The sequence below is a fragment of the Lagopus muta genome, chromosome 2 (assembly GCF_023343835.1).
Source record: "Lagopus muta isolate bLagMut1 chromosome 2, bLagMut1 primary, whole genome shotgun sequence".
NCBI classification, from domain to species: Eukaryota; Metazoa; Chordata; class Aves; order Galliformes; family Phasianidae; genus Lagopus; species Lagopus muta.
The window spans coordinates 100,641,830-100,662,685 of record NC_064434.1 but is presented as its reverse complement, the minus strand read 5'-3'; the positions used below and the strand labels follow the sequence as shown (position 1 = coordinate 100,662,685).

At 38.4% G+C, this 20,856-nt stretch overlaps 1 protein-coding gene across 1 annotated transcript in view; it reads right to left on the bottom strand.

The window, feature by feature from the left end:
* ALK (ALK receptor tyrosine kinase) overlaps positions 1-20,856 on the bottom strand; it is a 290,789-nt gene that overhangs the window by 91,424 nt on the left and 178,509 nt on the right. Inside the window, exon 5 of the mRNA XM_048935284.1 lies at positions 10,424-10,551. Coding sequence (XP_048791241.1) covers positions 10,424-10,551 — 128 coding nt within the window. The remainder of the gene's footprint in view (positions 1-10,423; positions 10,552-20,856) is intronic.

The following is a 20,856-nucleotide window of genomic DNA, read 5'->3' as shown; positions in this document are numbered from 1 at the left end:
CTTAAAACTGCCTCCACTGCGTATAGTCTTTCCTTTCTCATCCTCACAGGTGGAAGGCATGCCTCAGTGCAATTCAATAATGATGGGATTTTTGAAAACTCCTGGGGGACTAAGGAGCATAGTTCCCATTAATTTGTGCTCCTAAGTCACTTGGCAGCTTTTGAAAGTTCTCTCTTTCCCCAACTTTTTCCATCACTTCAAAGTAAAGGATCACAACGCATGAATTTAATGAACTGACCCAGATTCAGATGTGCAGCTACTGGTTTGAGTTTCCAAATACAGCATAAAGAAGTGTCCTTTGTTGAAGGGGCACGCAGTTCTCTTCAGAAAACTTCACTCCTCAATTATAGATCGTTACATTTTCAAGAAAAAAAAAAAAAAAAAAAAAATCACTTGTTGCATCTGTTTTGTTTTTTTTTTGGTCAGCTGGCTTTTCTAGTTACATGTTATGAATTTGATTTGGAATTACAAGGATAGGACTTTTTAGCTTCAGTTGTTCTAACACAGAGTGCCTGCTTCACTGTATCAATCACTGCTAACCAATGTGTCACATCTCTCTCACACTAGATACAGCCCCAAACTATTAAACAACATCCCTGTGGCTTGGTACAGCAATTGGTTTACTAAGAAAGCTGGTTGAAGTAACCCATGCAGAAATAGAACAGCTGCACAAAGGAAGCAGGACTCCCTGAGGCAGAAAGAGAAAGGTTTTGAACAAGAGAAGAGAAGAGCCAGGTAGGTTATTTTAACAAGGCTGGGGCAGGTAAGTAATGAGACCTTGCAGACAGAGAAAACAAGCGGAATACAAATACTTCAGAAGATAAACCCTGAGGTGTAGAAGTGCCCTGAACCAAAATCTAAAGAACATTTCACTGTAGTACAGAAAGCGGAGGAGTTACCCTGCCCTTCAATTCTATATGCACTGCATCACTACAGGGCAGTGGTACCTTAGAATTCAGCACTGGCACGTAATACTCACGCAGACCTTTAAAAATAAGGTTCTTGTTGCTGACGTGACCTTGCCTTCTACAGTCTGGTACCACACATAGAGACAATCTTTTCTCCTTGTCCCATCATCTTCTCATTCTTGTTCTTCACCCTCCAAAACTAATTTTGTTCACCAGTGCCCCCAGTGAGCCACAGAAAAAACTTACTTCCACCTGAACACCCTATGCATTTATTTCTGCATATGATCATTTTAAATTTTTATTTTTTTTTTTTATTTTTTGCATTTAATCAATTTTCACAGTATGCTGAATTCCCTCAGTCTCACTTGGTTTCTCTCCCTGTTCAATATATTATCTATCTAGTTAGTCCAGCCTGGTTGATTAACTGATCAAATTTGACCGCTCTACTTATTGATTAGATTGTTTTTCCCAATCACTTTAGAACTAGCAAAGCCTTTAATTGTTTCCACCATCTAGCCCAGTTCTTCCTGCCTGACAATGTGTCATTTGTTTTTAGCATTACTGGTTTACAAACAGCTTTCCTTTCCTCAGCTCTTCCCATCTTGCTTATTCTTTTGTTCTCTTAGTTCAATTCCTTCTCACCTGATCATCTCTCTTTTCTGTTCTGATTTCCTAAATCTCCCTGCTGCTGATCATCTCTTCTCAAAGAGCACCACAATTCTTCAGTAAATGAATCAAGTTGTGTAGCTATCTTTAAGCATCCTGATCAAACCATAACCTTTCCTAGAAAATTCAGGAAACTATAGGCCAGCCAGTCTCGCCTCTGTGCCTGGCAAGATCATGGAGCAGATCCTCTGAAGGCATATGAGAAATAAAGATGAGCTAACTGGTGGTAACCAAGATGGCTTCACCATGGGCAAACTGTGCCTGACAAACTTGGTGGTCTTTTATCACAGAGTTACAATGACAGTGGATGAAGGAAGAGCAACTGATGTAATCTACCTGGATTTGTACAAAGCACTTGATATTGTCGCACACAATACCTCCATCACTAAATTGGAGAAAAATGAATTTGATGGATAGACCATTCACTGGATAAGGAATTGGCTGGATAGTCACACTCAGAGTTGAGATCAATGGCTCAGTGTCCAAGTGGAGACTAGTGATGAGTGACTGGATCCTCAGGGATTGGTGCTATTTAACATCTTCGTAGCCAACATGGACAGTAGGATTGAATACACCTTCAGCAAGTTTACAGATGACACCAGGCTGAGTGAAGCAGTTGGTACACTAGAGGGAAGGGATGCCATCCAGAGGTACCTGAAGAGACTTGAGAGGTGAGCCCATGCCAATCTCATAAAGCTCAACAAGGCCACATGCAAGATCCTGCATGTGGGTCAGGGCAATCCCAAGCACAAATACAGACTGGGCGGAGAATGGCTAGAGAGCTGCTCTGAGGAGAAGAATTTGGAAGTGTCAGTTGATGAAAGCCTCACATGAGCCAGCAATGTGCACTTGCAGCCCAGAAGGCCAACCATGTCCTGGGCTGTGTCAAGAGAAGCGTGACCATCAGGTTAAGGGATGTGATTCTGCCCTTCTGCTCTACTCTTGTGAGACCCCACTTGGAGTACTGTGTCCAGTTCTGGAGCCCCCAACACAAGAAGGACGTGGAGCTGTTGGAATAGGGCCCAAGGAGAGCCATGAAGATGACCAAGAGGGCTGGAGCACCTACCCTATGAGGACAGGCTGAGAGAGCTGGGACTCTTCAGTCTAAAGAAAAGGGGGACCTTATATAGCAGTTTTCTATTACCTGAATAAAGATTACGGGAAAGCTGGGGAAGGATTTTTTTTTGTAAGGGCAGGTAGTGACGGGTATAAGGGGAGATGGTTTTAAATTGGATGAGTGTAGAATTAGATTTGATGTTAAGAAGAAATTCTTTGCTGTGAGGGTGACGAGACACTGTAACATGTTGCACAGCAAGGTTATGAATGCCCCCACTTTGGAGGCATTCAAGGCCAGGCTGGATGCGGCTTTGAGCAACCTAATCTAGAGGGAGGTGTCCCTGCCTATAGCAGGAAGTTGGAACTACATCATTCCAACCCAAAGCATTCTATGATTGCAAAGCTGGCAGAAATTTTTATAAATCTATTTAAAACAAAACCCTAAGCAAACCTACCCTTTACTTCAAGCAAAATCAGGGTTGGCATGCCTTCTGTTACAGCCTAGCAGTCCTTTGAAAATAAAGGAGTTTATTAAAGAAAGAGAAAGGGAGAAATAGACTATAATCTACTTGCACAATAGATTGCCTCGTAGAAATCTTTGAATTTGGAAAAACACTGGTTTAAAATCATTGGGTCATCCATAAATCATAGTTGTCCTAATTTCTCAGGTGAGCACTGTGAATCCTATGATTGTTTCAATAAATCCAAGCAATTAAAACATCACAAGAACTAAGTGGCAGCAATTAATAGTAATTAAAAAAAAAGTTCAATTTGGGGAAAGCAGATTACCAAGTTCATTTTCCTCCGCTGAATCAATGGCTCTTCTGTTGAAATAAGCCTTAATTAAGGGAGAAGGTCAGGATAAAAATCATATACATCATAAAAAAGATAATGTATTGGCCAATTCTTCAAGGTGTTAAAAAGTACTTAGTACCCACAACTGCCAACATTTGTAGGAGGCACTGACGGATTTACAGCATCTCTCAAGCAGCTCCCAGTATCTCATAAGAACAGGCCCTTCTCTTTGGATAATTAAAGATCTAAATTTTGCAGGTTGAGATTTCTTGATATTGTTTCCTAACTCAAATCACCTAACATTTTGAATTAGTGGAACCTGTCCACTCTGGTTAAGACAGTAACTGTGTAAGAAACATCCATGTTCAGCCTTTCTGTGTCAGATTCCAACCTTCTATATGAACACAAATTTTAAACACCTGTTTCATGAGCGTTATGACACCATTTAAAACATTTCTTTATACCTTCTTCCTCATCTTGGAAAAAGAAATACACAATCAGATTACTGAGAAAAACAACACAACCCTAATTCTCATTCGCCAACACAGTGGCATGACAGACCTATGCAAATCAAATCTTTTAGACATTCAGGTTCATCTTTCTCTCTTTGGCAGGTAAACTGATGTTTTAAACACATTAAATTACTTACCGTAATCATAACTGTCTAAATGTGGTTCTACAATAAGTAGGTACTAGCAGTCAGCAATAGAAATGCATAATCACTGATTCATTACTGTCAGAATCTACTCTACTAATATAATTAATATCGCTCCTATATAAGGCAGAGTAAGACTTAAATCACTTTACTTTTTATTTCTAGATACTATAACTGAATTTCAAAAAGATGAAAATAGAAAATGAAACAAAAGATGAGGCCCAAAACAATTGCTTCAGACTATTTTCCTTAAATGGGCACAAACCCACAAGTGAAATAATTATCACTTTGGAATTAACTTCATATGATTTAATTTCACTACAGCCACTACACACATCTGTAAATCAGTATTTTTCCTCCAACATGAGATCCCTAAGGGATTAAAATGCTACCAGGGTAGAGGTATTTTTTGTACACAGCTTGAAGTCAGAATAATCCAATTTATTGGGGGAAGAGTTGAACGGGGAAGAAGGTGGTTGCCAATGCAATTGGAGACAAATACTTTCATCTTAGTATGTATTTTCCAAATGTCTACTTAGTGATATTAGATCCAAAGGAAAACAAGCTCAGTCAAACTGCATAAATAGCATAGGCCTCTCCAAGAAAAATGCAGCCAATCTGCTTTATTTATTTCTTTAAAAAATGAGGGATGCTCAGGAACACATGGAGTAATTCCCAATGACTTCATTTTACTCTGGATCTATTCCTTGTCTTGTTGAGTTCCTTAACTGCAACATTAACATCAAAGACACTTCTCCAGTGTCACAAAAATGAGATGGGTAGGTCACGTTAGTATTATGGAACCACAGAATCATAGAATGGCTCATCCTGGAAGGGACATTAAATCCCATCCAGCTCCAACTCCCTGCTGTGGGCAGGGCCGCCACAGACCACCTTTCAGGCTGCCCAGGGCTCCATCCAACCTGGCCTTGAACATCTCCAGGGATGAGGAACCAACAGCTTCTCTGGGCAGCCTGTGCCAGTGCCTCACCACTTCAAGTAAAAAATTTCCTTCTAAAATCTAATCTAAATCATCCCTCTTTTAGTTCAAAGCCAGAGTACAGGGGGACAATCACCTCCCTCACCCTGCCGACCACTCCTCCTCCTCTGTTGCAGCACAGGATACCATTCACAAGCACACACTGCAGTCTCATGTCAAGCTTTTTATCCACCAGCACCCCCAAGTCCCTCCACACAGGCCTGCTTTCAGTGAATTCTTTTTCCAGTCTGTATACATATTTGCAATTGCTTCAACCCAAAGTGCAACACCCTGCAGTTGGCCTTGCTGAATCTCATTAGGTTCCATGGGCCCGCTTCTCAAGCTCATCCAGGTCACTTTGGATGGCATCCCTTCCTTCTACTGTATCAACTGCATCACTCAGCTTAGTATCATCAGCAATCTTGCTGAGGATGCACACAATTGCACCATCCATGTAATTAGTAAAGATGGTACATGTTGGTCATTATGATAACTGTTGATCTTGAGCCTCAAATAGAGACTGCTACTTCTGAAATGAAGCACTATGTTTTTTAATGTCTGCTTTTCAGTTTTTATAACAATGGACCCATGTTGACTGTGCTCACTGTTTTGTTCACTATTCTCAGTAGTGGTGGAACCAAAGAAAATTACATGTTGGGTTCCCCCTGCAAGTACAGGTCCCTTAATTACAATTAAGGAAATAACTATTCATAATTTAGTTGTCTCATAAATTTTCTGCAAACATCTTACAAATTTTACTGAGTTTTACTTATTTAAAGACTATACAAAAATATGAATTATTAATATCTAAGTTAGCTGTGTGTCATGGCAAGGGGACATGGTTTAGCAATGGGACATGTTAGGTCAGGTTAATAGGTGTACTTGATTTTGAAAGTATTCTTCATACTTGATGATTCTATAATACTATTTCTTTGGTCTAGAAGAGGTTAACTTTTCTAAGTAGTATTCCAGTAGAAAGCATTAGGAACTCATTTTGGAAAGGTTCTCTTTCCAAAATCTGGTATCTCCCTCAGTTCAGCTAACCACAACGTCCTGACAATTAATTTATAAGACAAAATGCAGAAAGCAAGTATACATGAGAAAATGATAAACATTCAGTTACTATATGAATTCATAAATACATTATTAATTTTTACTAGTGATTTAGATGCATAAGCAATCTTGTTTGAAAAAAGAAACGCGTATTGATCTACTAAGTCAATTAATAAGTCTGTTGCTAAACTGTTTATCAAAAAGAATCATGGAAAAATCATAGTTCTTCACACATGTTTCAAGTCTGCAATCTTTACTCTTCCCTATCTCTTTTCCAAGTAAAATTACCTCTATGTCTCCAAAACCTCTCTCTTTTGACAACTGCTTTGCTTTGGATCAATGCTTTTGCTTTTAGTATAACCTTAACTTCAACTTTCAGAAATTTGCATGAGCGTTACAGCTAGAGGATCATTACAGAACTACTTACCAGCACCAAAGGTAATGAGTGTATTTCTATGTACTTTTAGTATCTCCTGAAAAAGCTATTGCTGAATGGACAGAAGCATTAATTTAAGAAATCAACACCACACATTCTCTCCCCACTTCAAAATAAATACGTTTTTTATGTTGCCTACTAAGCATGAAAACCTTATAGCTAAGTGCTTTCTCTTGGACCTACAGAGTGTCTGAAATAACCACTTTAACAGCCTCAGAGCATCATTAAACCTTTAACACGTTCTAGAAGCATTTGAACTTCATACTCCTTACTTAAAAAGTTACTTAGAATTGGTAAATCAAGCGCTGCTAAGTAAAACAATGTCTTGTAATTTACTTGTGCTTACTATTAAGTACTTTAATTAAGACTTTTGGAAATAAGTTAGCAAACTAATTAATTTACAACAGCAATAAAAATAGAAAGAAACCCATTAAATATCATTAATAAGTCGATACATTACTTAGGAAATTAGCTCTATTTTTATTACTAGAAATTACCATCAACTATCAAATGCCACTGTACCAATTATTTTACTTGTAGAAGGAACAAATTTGTAACTTACATTAAGTAGGTATATTTCTTCCCTGATTTCCATCCCCCCAAACCACCCATGGGTTACTGCACTTATTTAAATAGTAAGTTGTAAGAAAGAAAATTAGACAATCAATAGTTTAGGTTTTAGACACCGACAAGCACAATCTGCTTAAGACAGTAATTGAAAGTCGATTGGATGTAGGACCAAGGGCAATGCTACCTGTTAATTGGCCTGATCCCAAACCTGTGTAATTTCAATCAGCATTTTTATTGATAATAGGAGTTTCCTAACCAGAATCTTATCCCATGCCACAGGAAAACTTTGTTTAAACAAACAAACAAACAAAAACGTATTAAAATCATGAATCCATGTAAGATGCTAAAATATCCAAGAGCCTTGATGGAGTGCATGAACATAACAGCAGTGATGATATACAGCAATGGCAAGAGATGCACCAAGCACATTTACTGTTCATCCTGAGCATTAAAACCAACAATGAAATAAAATCTATCAATTTCCATGGGTTTTCATTTTTCCTATCAGCCTAACCTGATCAAGACTGATTGTATATAGGAATTGGATAATATGAAGATATTCAAGTAACAAATCACTTTGATTTTATAATCTGTTGAATGAAAAAGAAAGGGAAGCACAGAGAATTAGGTAGAAATCTATTTCTAATCAATATTTTTTAGCTAGATGGGATTTCAATCTCGAATTTTTGACTTTAGAAATATAAAAAGCTTCAGGATCAGCACCAGAATTTTAATTTGTTAATTTTCATTCCAAATATACTTCTATTTTTTTCACTTCAGATGCAAAAGTCCTATTTTTTCCTTGACAAAAGAACTCACAAAATGGAATTCTCCATGTTCTAAAGCAAACTCCAACCCCAAACCTCCACCTTACTCATGCCCCTATTGCATCTAATTTAGATTCAAATCCATACTCAACCATGGAAATAGCAGCCTAATTTCCTAAGAAAATGCCCCTTAATTTGTTTTTAAACTGTATACAGGTCTTTAAAAAGCTTAGTAAAGTCAGGCTGAAGGGTTATTACTATTTCTCAGGTGTTTCTTTCCCCAAATCAGGTATGTTTTAGACTCTTCAGTGGCATTAAGGTATCCTATTACCTAAACTGCCTAGAGCCTCAAACAGCCAAAGAAAAATTAGATGCAGATGAATCTTTTCACACAGCTTTCCCTATTTCCCAAGCCTCAGGTGCCACCTTGCTTGCCCATTACTACTTCCTTTCTAATAAGTGTGCACAGTACTACATATTTACTTGCACGCATAACATTTAACAGTTTCAGCTAACGGAAAAAATAATGTGGGTTTATTTCCTAGTGGTATGATTTATATACCTTGTGCTGTAAACAGAGTAGAAGAACAGCCAACTGCTAGAAATCTGTAGATAAAAAAGGACATTTCATCCTCCTGTGCTCACAATAGACTTTAACAGCCTCAGCAACTGAATTCCGTCATCTTCAGAACTGCTGCTTCTCCCGTAGAGAAAGGTTTGGAGAGTACTGCTAGATGAAAAAACTGAATATGAGCTGTCAAAATGCTCTTGCAGCACAGAGAGTCAATTATAGCCCGGGCTGCATCAGAAGAAGTGTATCTAAGTGATCTAAGGCAGCAATTCTCCCCCTCTGCTCTTGTGAGAATCCACCTGGAGCATCGAGTTCAGCTCTGAGGAATGAAGTATTTCTCCTATGAAAATTGGCTGAGAGAGTTGGATGTATTTACTCTAGAGGTGGTTCCAAGGAGACCTTACACATGCCTTCCAGTACTTAAAGTGGATCTACAGGAGATATATATATATACACACACACACACACTTACATTTGTCATGACAATTATTCTTTCCCTTTTCTCTGTCTTAGCAAATAGTTTTATCTCAACCCACAAGTCCTACTTCCCCACTGGGAATGGGGGAAAACAAGCAAATGACTGTGTGGTGTTTAGCCACCTGCTGGTTTAAAGCAAAACACCAGCCCATGGTAGATTTGAAACTACATGATCTTTCCAAACCAAACTATTTTGTGATTCTGTGATTGTGTGTCCAGTATTGGTGTGAGCTTCTAACAGAAGTCTCACTAAAACATTAATCTTTCACTCAGCAAACAGTGCTGGTCTTTCACCTAACCATCACTGATGGCTCTCCTTCAGGCATTCCCTAGCAAAAAATCTATGTACTTTCACAGCAGCTGAACATCTCCCATAGCTCATTGCAACATATTCCCCAACACCATGGATTTCAATGATTTCTGTCCTATTTACTTTGTTTTGTAGAGTTGCAACACTTCATTTTCATCCTCACAGAGATATCAAGATGTGTTTCATATGTAAGCAGAAAAGCAGGTGCATTCTATCTGAATTTGCCTTGCACTTCCAGCACAAAGTCAAGCATTCACTGTTGGAGCCTAGAGATCATCTTTATGTATGGACAGTTCAATAAACCTCTTAATACAACCTGCCATTGTGAAGAGCAAAGTAAATAACCAAAACCGCATATACTCTCCAACAAGTCTCCCTGTTCTAGAAGGCTGAAAAGGAGGACATGTAGCTCTGCAGTATTCCAAGTAAATAAAAATGACAAAAAGTAACGTGTTAAGTGCTAAAAGTAATAACATTCTTCACTGACACGCCACCTAAAGATTTCAGTATGATTCACAAGCTCCATAAAGATGGCAGAACTAAAACGCAGGTACTTCTGACACAAAGCACTAAATTTACATACTTAAATTGATAACTAAGCTAGTATTTAAAAAGGTAACTCCCATTAAGGTTGTCCATTACTAAAATTTCATGCCCTGTATTGAGCTCTTTTAGGGGTAACTCTGCAAGAACTGCTTTGGAACATTTCCAACAAAACATGCATTTTATAAAGCCAAGTTCGTGGTAGTTGTTTAAAAAAAAAAAAAAAAAAAAAACGATGACTCAAATTATTACCAGGAACATCCATAAGATGGCTTACAAGATATCTTTCCAGGCACCACTCATCTGTTCTATCTTCCACTGCAGAAACTGGAGTTGTCAGGATATGCATCTGGCAAGCCAGGAAGAGTACTCATCTGTGCTTTCCAAAATGGAATTTCTCTAGAATTTCTTTCCAAAACAGGAAAAAAATGTCTTGGTTCTTTCAAGAGGTTAAGAACTTCTAATACAACATCAGCAAAACTATTCCCTGGAAGGTATCCTACCTTCTGTTTAAATGACTGATCTGACAAGAAACTTTAATTCCATGAAGGTTCTTTAACAGCCAGAAATTATGGTCCTCTCCAAAAAGACACCAAAAAACGTTGTAAGACAGAAACAATAAAATAAGGTACATTACCTGTAGTGCAGTTCTTCATTGCAAAGGAATCCACAGCTGCTATGCTCTTGTTCCCATTAGCAATGTACTCCAATGAGATCCGAAATGGTTTCTCTATATGTCCAACTCTTCTTTGAAGCAGCACCCATCTGCTCTCATCATGCAGCGAGAGGAAATAACAAAGGAGAAAAGCAATAAGAAAGGTTACTTTACAGAGGCAAAAGCCTCCAGAGAAACAGCTCCACATGTTTATAGTATGAATATACACAAGTATATTCATACTGTAGCCCTACCACCATCCTCTCACAGTGCTGCTCAGTCAGGGACTCCCCTCCCAGGGATTTTGCAAAACCAAGCTTCTAAGCACCAAGATTTCCAAAAAGCTAAATGTGGAAACCCCAGCTAAATAGTGGGTGTTCTGTCATGCGTTGCTCCTGAACTTCTTGCAAATGTCACCTGCTGTTTTAAGGAAGCTTAACTTTCTTTGCACAGCAAGCTGTGAAATCTGTAGCACACGTGCATACCCCCCCTAAGCATCACTTCCCCTGCTCCTTGCTGGCAAAGGCTGTTACAGTCGGACTCAGGATATGAATCAGTCTCAAAGGCTTGCACTGCACTGCTGGTACAGGTGACAGGAAGCACAGCAACTAAAACATACAATTTCTCCTAGCTTAATTTACTCTCCGAGATGTGAGAGGACAGAATTTGTTTGCTTTCTTCAATATCCATTTTCTAGTGCCTCATCAGCTGGTTCTGCAGCTCCATCTGAGACATCTTGCCAGCTAGCACAAGAACTGCACCTAGATGCTCAGTTACCAATTCATACACATCACCTCTGACTTAACATCTGACTACTCTTGTGCCCAGTAAGACATGTCTAAATACAGGTAGTAAATATCTGTCTTTTCCTGAATGTGCTGTAACGCTTATCTGCCTGTCAGTCTCACTTCAGTGCCTGGTAATGCTATAGAAAAGATTATTCTAGGAGATACTGAAAAACGCCTGAAAGATATTGCAGTCAAAGGTCACAGCCAGTGTGGGTTCATGAAGGCGAAGTCCTGTTTAACCAACTTGATCTACTTTTATGACAGGGTTACTCACCTAACTGAACATGGGGAGACAGAAGATCTAGACACATCAGAAAGCTATGCAGTCACCAAATGCACAAGTTTAAAAAGAGCAGTGCCAGATTCTGTATGTGGGATGGGGTAGCCCTGGACATATGTACAGGCTGAGGGATGAGAGCAGCTGGAGAGCTGCCTTGCAGAAATGGATCTGGAGGTGAGGGAAAAACTCTGCCCCAGAGGGCGGTGGGCATGGCACAGGCTGCCCAGTGGGCACAGCCCCAGTGGCGAAGCTCAGGGTTTTGTTGGGGCAGCACTCTCAGCACAAGGTTTGGGCTGTGTGGAGCCAGGACTTGGGCTCAATCCTTCTGTCCCTTCCAACTTGACATATCTGACAGTTTTTAGGAACAAAATAACAATGGTAATGCTCTCTGGCCCATTTAACTTCTTTTTTTTTTTCTTTTCTTTTTTTGAACTGTGCACAGGCTGCCAGTAAAAACACTTAATGGCACCATTTGTGAAGGGATGCCTCCCAACAGGAAGCTTCAGCAGCTACAGAATGACCATCATCCATTTCACGCCAGCTTGTCTGCTGCCTGGTCGCTCACCATAAACACAGAGATGAGAAATTCTTTGCGAATCCATTCAAGTCATTGCTAATCTACTTCTTCATTTTTCTTTTCTGTTACATGAAAAAAAACCAGCACCAAGCAAAAACCCCATCTCTTAGCATACTGTAACTGGAGATAAACAAGACAACAGGTAATTATAAAGCCTACTACAAAACATCTTTTATTGCTTCAGCTGCAAATTTTAAGATGAGAACAAATCTTACTGTGTTTCTTTAAGTTGATTTCAAGGACTCAAAATTGAGCATTTTTGAGGAATACTGGTTTTTGTTCATGTAATCGGTCAGGGCAACACATTTTTTGTTGTTCTTTCACAATATCCTCTTGAAACAGAAATGTTTCCTTATCAAGTAACTCCTATCATTCTACTATGCATTGGGTTATGTGTATTCATGTGTGTGTCTCTCCCTGTCCTTCCCTCACTGAACCATTTGCACCAACAACTATTTGTGCCTGCTACAAGCAAGGATCAGTACAAAATCTCTAACTCTACACCACTAATAGCTAGGAGACTTTTCTGTGTCCCAGCAGTAGTAGGCAAATTCTGTTTCTCAGTAGAAACACAGCAGTGTCACTACACCCTGTTCAATATGACAAAATTCCCATCAGGCAAGGAAGCTCCAACAGGTATGTTAAAGACCTAAATAAAAGTCCTAAGCAAGGGTTGCAAAAAAGCCCTGACAATACTAACTGTTCAACTCTTATCTGATGAAATTTGATTTTTTTTCCCTGTGGTTTACTAAGTTCCTTTCTCCACTCCCCTCCAATTCCAACAACAAGACGGCTAAGTTTTATGAATCTTCTATTTTCCACATTCTTTTGACTTCTATGCTTGAGAAGCTTTAGAAGGTGATGCTTAGCATCCTCTCCTTTCCCAATCCCCCTCATCCAATGGCTAACTCCATTTTTACTGAAATTAAATAAAATGAAGCACTGAAAGTGGCTTAAATGCCTACCTTCTTTATGCATGTGTTATTTCTTTTGATGTCATCCCAAGTTAGGTATATTACAAGGATTAAGGATATGAATTTCCCTACAAATAGGATAGAAAACAGCCATAGATCTAATTTTTGTTATGAACTACAGAAGCATCTATATGTCACAAAAATTGTTCTCCTCAGTTTCAGAAGACTGATGGATTTTAATTCCAAGTACGCAGTGGCTCTCAACAATGATTTCCATTTCTGTGCTACTGCTAACCCTCTGGATAAATGTGCCAGGAGTTTTAGGAATTGCTTTTCTGAGTTACTGGCGCAATAACTTTAGTTTGAAATTCTCAGGCTTCTCATAGTTTACCACGGAAACTTTATTAACTCACAGAGCTGTTGCCAAGCAGGTATTTTATTTCACTGCAACGCAAGACTGGAAGAGGCAGATTCACTCAAGTCCAGTTTCATAAAAAAATATATTCAAACCAATTTCTACAATGGACTGCCTGAGATTCACAGATTCACGTGAAATGAATTCCCAAGTATTAGACCATTTCTTCGTGGACACAAAAATAAAAGATCTGAACATGACACTAACTGGTAGATTTATTAGGGACATTAAAATAGCTACTGGATCAGTACAGAGACCCATGGTCAAATAAAGATAAGAATCAATTCTGCTGTCATCCCATGCCAAAATAGAGACTCTGATCTCCACATCTTTCCATACAACACCCTGAATGAAACAAAAACACAGGCACCAGAAGATCTTTTAATATGGGTTTTCTGGCAGCAGTAAGACCTACGTAGGTCACTCTGGAAGCAACACCTTCTATTTATTTCCATGGAAGGCACAATAGATAGAAAGAGCACAACAACACTATTTGATAAAGAAGATTCTCAACTACAAACCAGTTTTTCAACATAAGCATTAGCTGTGCTTTTCTGCCAAAAGGACTTTCCATCACAAGGAAAACACGAGCTTACCAAAGTGAGCCCTGCAAACAGCCACAGAGATTATTAAGGTGCTGACACATCTGATGTACGAGGAGAGGCTGAGAAAACTGGGACTAGTTAGCCTGGAGAGGGAAAAGCTCACAGAGGATTTTGTCAATGTTTTTATGTTGTGGAAGAGTATCAAGTCAAGACATGCAGACAGTAATATCTAATGAAAAAACAAGTGATGTGCACAGATTGGAATACAAGAGATCTCATTTAAAGACAAGAAAAATATTGCTTAATCTGAGGGTAATTTAACAATTGAAGAAGATATTCATAAATGTTACAAGCCTTTGTCCTTGGACATATTCAAAACCTGACTGGAAATAGCTCTGTGTAACCTCTTCTTGCTGACCCTGCATCGAGCAGAAAAACTGGACAAGTGGATTCCAGAGGTACCTTCCAATCTTAATCATCCTGGGATTCTGTGAAACCTCACTCCCAAAAGAAAGTTATAGCAGATAACAGATTATTCCTTTTAGCCTCTGCATAACCTCCAAGCAGTGTACAGAATGATGGATTGGACTGGTAAGCTGACAACTGCAAGGACAAATGCATCAGTTATAGTGCATATAGCTATAATCTCCACACAGCCTTCAACAGCAAAGCCTGTTTTCACCAAAGCATCAGCCATAACAGCCATGATGATCTCTCTACCACAAGCTATAGATAAGACCAGAGTTTAACATCTTAATGTAAAGCAATACATTATAATGCATTGATCAGCATTGATCAGATACTTCTCAGTCTTGTTTCAGCAGGCCAGAGCCACCCAACAAAACTTTCACCGAACTTATGGTAAGAAAGAAGTTGGCTCAAATATCTAAAATCTGGAATAAGCACAGGTGACAGAATAGCTCAGAATTGTGGAATGATGTATTTTCAGACTTCAGACAAGCTCAGATCTATATATTAACTAGAGAGAATATGTTGCTTAATGAAAGTCTGGACTACACTCAGTGTTTCTCTTATAGGGCTGTATTATTGTTTCCCAAGCCACAAAATGCTGCTGACAGAAACCAACCACAGGACAAGATCTAAATTTCCAAGTATCCAGCTGTAGACTCATTTACACTCCAGAAAGTGAAGGTATGCTAGAAACACAGAACTTCCACAGCCCTGAAAGAGTGAAGTGATCAAACAGACTGTAGTGGTCCTGAACAGTGTGAACTGTTTCTTACTGACCTCACCTTCTTCTTCGCGTACCTCTGACCTTCTGTTCATAATTCTGTTTGCTGGTTACGCTCTCCTGCCTCTATTTCACAAGTAGTTACCCAGTTTTAGAAGCATAAGTCAGTTTTCATGGAAACTTAGCTTCTGAGAGGTATTTATCATCTACACACTGTTTTGGTTGTCACGTAGCATAAAGTTTCAGGAGGAACATATTACTGATTAATTTGAATCAATATTCTGATGCATTAGATGCCATGATGCTCACTGCTCTGGGTAATACAAACAGTGACTAACTGCAAGTGTATTCCAGGATGTTCTCTTAGAAGCAGTGAGTTCATAAAAAGATGGAGCTTGAATTCTTAGTCTGTCTTCATGGATAAATGACTCTGATAGCTTTTGAATCCAACCAACATACTCACACATGTTGGGTGCTCTTTCATTGTGCTAAAGAGATGTTTCAAAGTGCTAAATTTCAGCAAGCTTTATGACTTGGGTCTTCACATAGCAAATATAGCAAGCATCTTAGTGATTATTCCCTCAGACTTCCACCTATATATGGAAGATAGAATTAATTTCCATGCTGACAGCCAGCCTGGCACCTGCCTTACCATCTATGCCTTCAGGTACATGCACTGTGGGTTTGCACATAGGTTGTTTCATCAATTAACACAATCCCAGCCTCACTCTGATAAAGCCAGCGTTTTCTTCCATTCAGGGGCCAATTTGAAAGCAAAAGTCTTAATCACACGAGAAGATGCAAACATCTACCCCAAAAAGGAAACAAAAAAACAACTCTACAAAGATCCAGTTCTAAATCTCATTACCTTACATACATTAAATGTGGGCTAAATGTATTAAAAATGTAGTTTGGGAAATAAAGAGCTGCATGGCCACTCCCCAGTTACAATGCGGCTTGTGCACTTACAGGAACAGCTATCATGAGGCTGAGACAGGAAGATCACTTCTAACCTACTAAAACTTAAGAAAAAAGCTCACTAAATTCAAGTTCTATTGTACTCTCCCATCTCCACTCCACTCCCCCTCCCTCACCCTCCTACTCCCAAAAAAAGAATTTAACAGATTTCTTGTACCTGTGTTACACTGTCTGCATCAGAATATTTCACATCAAAATCCACACGTGGCATGATGAAGGAAGTGAAATGAAGTGAAATATTGAAAGCTGCCTTTTGATAATGAAACCTTGTTAAGGACAGGATTAAATGCAAATAATAAGTACATATATATATTCCTAGGAATCCAAAACAGAATTTTCCCCCTTTACCAAATGAATTTGAAAAAGAACATAACTTTCTCCATCCTACATGCCATTGCATAATTATAACTGAGTTTACAGCAGGCTCTGATCTTGCCTCCACACTGCTCCAGACTTACTTGCCCCATAGGAATTAACGGGTACTGCACAAACAAGGAGGCAGACTAGATTTTTTAGGCTACAACAAACAGGAAAATTTTTGTGCGAAGATGCCATTATGATTTCAAGAGAAAGCAGGAGGAAAAAAAAATAATGTCTTGTATTAATATACACTGAATAAGGTTTTTTTTTTGTTTTTTTTTTGTTTTGTTTAGTTCAAACAATACAATACGCTGCTTTGTAATTGCTTTTAATTATCAATTTTAAAATCAATTTCAGTTTACTGATCTTAAAAGTACTTCAAAGACATCAGAGCCTGAATTTGACGGATGATGATATACTTAATCTTGAAAAGGATCTATTTCCTAATATGACAACAAATAAAATCAGTGTATATTAATACAAGACATTATTTTTAGCATTAAAGGAAAAAGCAATGAAGGGCAATGCAGAAAGTCGACAATGTAAAGTCATCTTAACACTGGGCACTCTGCTTAAGAAAAATGGGATGCATTTTCCTCTATTGATTTAATGACACTTGTCCACCTGCCCCTTATTATTACCTCTTGCATAGGAAATAAGTAATTGTTAAGGATAGGTTAAACACAGTTAAGATCTTTATTAATGTCTCTGGATCAGACCTTTCACATCCCCATGACTATTATATTCTACTAGTTTCCAGAATGCTTCTCAGTTGTTCCCTCAAAATGCATTTAGAAGTTGTATTCACAAAAGTTTTGTGATAAAAAAGATGGAATTAATTGTAATGATTTTCTTTCCTTTCAATATCCAAGGGAAAAAAAAAGCACATGGGTTTTGATGCATAAAACTAGTGACCTCCATACAAGAAAATACTGTGTAATTCTTCTAGACCTGGCTGATGGGTCAGACACACACATAATTACCTTACCTAGAACTAGAGAAGAAGATGGCTCCAGACTGCAATGGTACTGCCTCCCTCGGACTGAGGAGGAAGCTAACTCCACCCTTTGAGGATTGCACTGCTGGGTCATTTTGTACAGCTAGTCTTTTTACAATTCCAAAACCTTTAGAGATATCATGGCAGAAGTTGCTTTAGGTTTCCGTGAGATGTGAGTAACCCACACAAGTCAAGTCATTCTTTAAGTCATTCTTAAATAACATGGAAAGTTTGCAATTAAGCCATTAGTTCATTATTATTTGGACCTTGTCCTACATTTAGAGAGCATGCTACAAGACAATGATTGTAGGCAGGATTTTTTCTACACAGATTTTTATTTTTGACAGAAAACCTATGAAAAATTACATTATCCTGTATACTTTCATAGAACTAAAACATCAGTGTTTTCTTAACCTCTTTTCTGCATGTCTTGTGCAAAAGTCAATGTTTCAGGTTTTTTTTTTTTTTTTTTTTTTTTTTTTTTTTTTTTAAAATACTAACCTGGTTAAAGTAAATTTCCTTCTCTTTAAAAACTTACATTTGAATGCTGCAATAAACTGAATCAGGTAAGTATCTATGCAGAACTGCAGCCAGCCTCATAATTCAATCTAATTTGTATGTTTACAAATGAGAATCTTTTAACGGATTTTAATACAGAACGAGGCCCTGAAAGAAACAGCACAGAAACTCAGAGGGATTCAAAGAAGGGCAGTGAGATTAGGCTGCTCAGCAGAGGGCTAACTTCTTTCCAGCAGTGTCAAGTGGTATTCTGACATGTAAACACACTTGTGTTTTGGGTACTTTTGGGGTTTTTTTTGTTGTTGTTTCTTGTTTGTTTTAAGACAAAACCAATGGATCAGCTTTCAGTTGTTTTGGGACACAGACATGACTAACCACTACAGTAAGAAGCTATTGCAATAGCAAATACACATACAATACAAACAAACATTCTTCACTAAGGAACACGTTCATCTGGCACTCCTTTTTTCCTTCTGCTCTCTGGTTACACTGCATAAGATTGAAAATGCTTCTTTTTCCACCTTGTGAGAAGAGCTTGGCTAGAAGCATCCCTGAGATGCTACAGTTAGTAACTATGTCTGAGATGTAGCATCAAAACTGTTGAGAAAAAAAAACAATAGCTCAGCACGTTTTTCTGATGCACAATGGCTCTTCAGTGTCATCTCCTCTTGTAGTCCTCTCCCTGTCTGCCAATGAACTTGATTACATTTCTTTTAATGAAGCTAGCACTGCCAAAAAATGAGATTTCACTCTATGAAACCAAGTTGCACTAACTGCTTGCAGTATACAAGCCAAGGTAACCCAGGCAAGACTTAGCTTTCATATAACCTACTACACCTTTAAATTCTTATACAGATCCCACAGCTCCTCTGCAAAGAAATCAAACACCTCGTTTTTCAGGTGGATGAAAAGAAGGCATAGAAAGGTTATATGACTCATTCAGTCACTCAATAAATAGATGGCAGAGGGAGAATCAGAGATAAAAATTTATGATACTTATTCCTATGTCCCAATCCACTGCATCATGCTGCTTCTAGTGAGAGTAATTAAATCTCATACTTCAGAGAGTAATTTAATTGTCTTTGAGGATCACAAGGAAATTCCATTCTTTCAACCCAATGTACACCATTGCAAATTTTTTTTTTCAGGTGTACAAAAGAGCAGTTACCTTTTTTAAAATTTAAACAGTAAAAGTGAAACATTATCAATGTTAATTACAGTCAAATGTGGCCACTGCTTCAGGAAGACAGGAGATCTCTTCAAAGTGAAGAGTACATTGGAAAGGTATTCTGAAATAACTGAGTTCTCAATAGCTGCATGTGGGAGACCAATTAAATAGGAATCTTTACCTCTGTGCTCAGCAATGACTTTTCATAATGCAACTAAAGGAAAGTACAGACACTGTGTCTGCCCACTGGAATTAGCACTTGGAAAACGTTGGCTGAACCGGTGGATGAAAGGAAAGTTTCTACTTGAGAGAACCGCTGTGCTCAATTCTGTATCCTTTAGGGATATGCTGCAGTTATCTAGCAGCTTTAATAACCTGGACTTCAAACTTAAGTATCAATACACCCAAAGAAAGATTAAGAAAGAACTCTTTGGATCATAGAACTCAGAAAGGTTTATTGAGTATCTACTCCAGGCATTCCCACCCACAGCAAGACAGTCCCCTGTAAGAGGCTCCTAATAAAAAAAATTAATCAGAGATTCCCACAAACAAAGACTGGAAGATAATCCTCAACAAATGCCACCTTTCTCCTAACGACAGCATTTAGTTGAAACAGAAGGGTGGACGTATGATTCAGAGAAGATTATTTCACCCATTCTTGTGATTTGCATGGAAGGTAGGGCATGTAATATATGGTGCAAATAATTAAAAAAGCATGGTATGAGATTAATATTGGCTAAACATCTAATAAATCTATGCAGTACAGACAGCTTACAGATAGGCAACATGAAGGGCAGCATGAGAGGAAATTGCAGGAGTGAAGAAGGAAGATGGACTACTGGATAAACAACCTCCTTTTGCAATTTAATTTACTTCCTTCAAACAGACTTTTTAAAGAAATGACTCATTAGGAAGGATCTGAATCGGAGAAGATGAGGGGTGAAATGCAGAAAAGCTAAGTCTATTGTTGCATATACAGAAGGTATTGTAACGGTTACATTACTGGGCAGGACACGGGTTCTCTGATTCTATGATTGAAATTTGAATAGGGAAAAACTTAATGACAAAAAAAAAAAAAAAAAGGGAGCAAGTAAAACAATTACTTTATCACTGTATTCAAAGAACTGGAATCTGCTTACCAGAGCAAATGGCACATCAGAGGCTGAATAGACTGTACTACTTAACAGCTGAAAATTCAATTTTGAAGTGAGAAAAACACACAGCTTTCATTCAGCACTGCAGTAATCACCACAGTACTATCATAATTGATAACAATGTGCTCACTACATTACCAGATTTGGAATGTATGTGAGATTAGTACCTGCTGCATAGGTCCAAATACAAGAAACATTGGCCAAAGACAAAACAAGCTTTTGCCACACACGCTGAGTTTGTTCTGTCCCATAGATCTAATCTCCCCTGTTCAGTATTGGACAATTCCAAGAAACTGAATCCTAGGAGGCCACGAAGAATGCCCCAAAGGGAAGCCAAGAGTAGCTGTCCACATCTGCCACTGCCTAGGAATACATGTTTAAGTCACTCTCTGAGATATCAGCTTCCCAGAAATTGGAGCACAAGGATGCTTTATTTAGCATGGCACACATTTGCCTGTTAGTCTCATTTGGCACATACGCTTCCTCTTGGCATAAATAGAAAAAGTCTTGACAAGAAACATGCCTAGC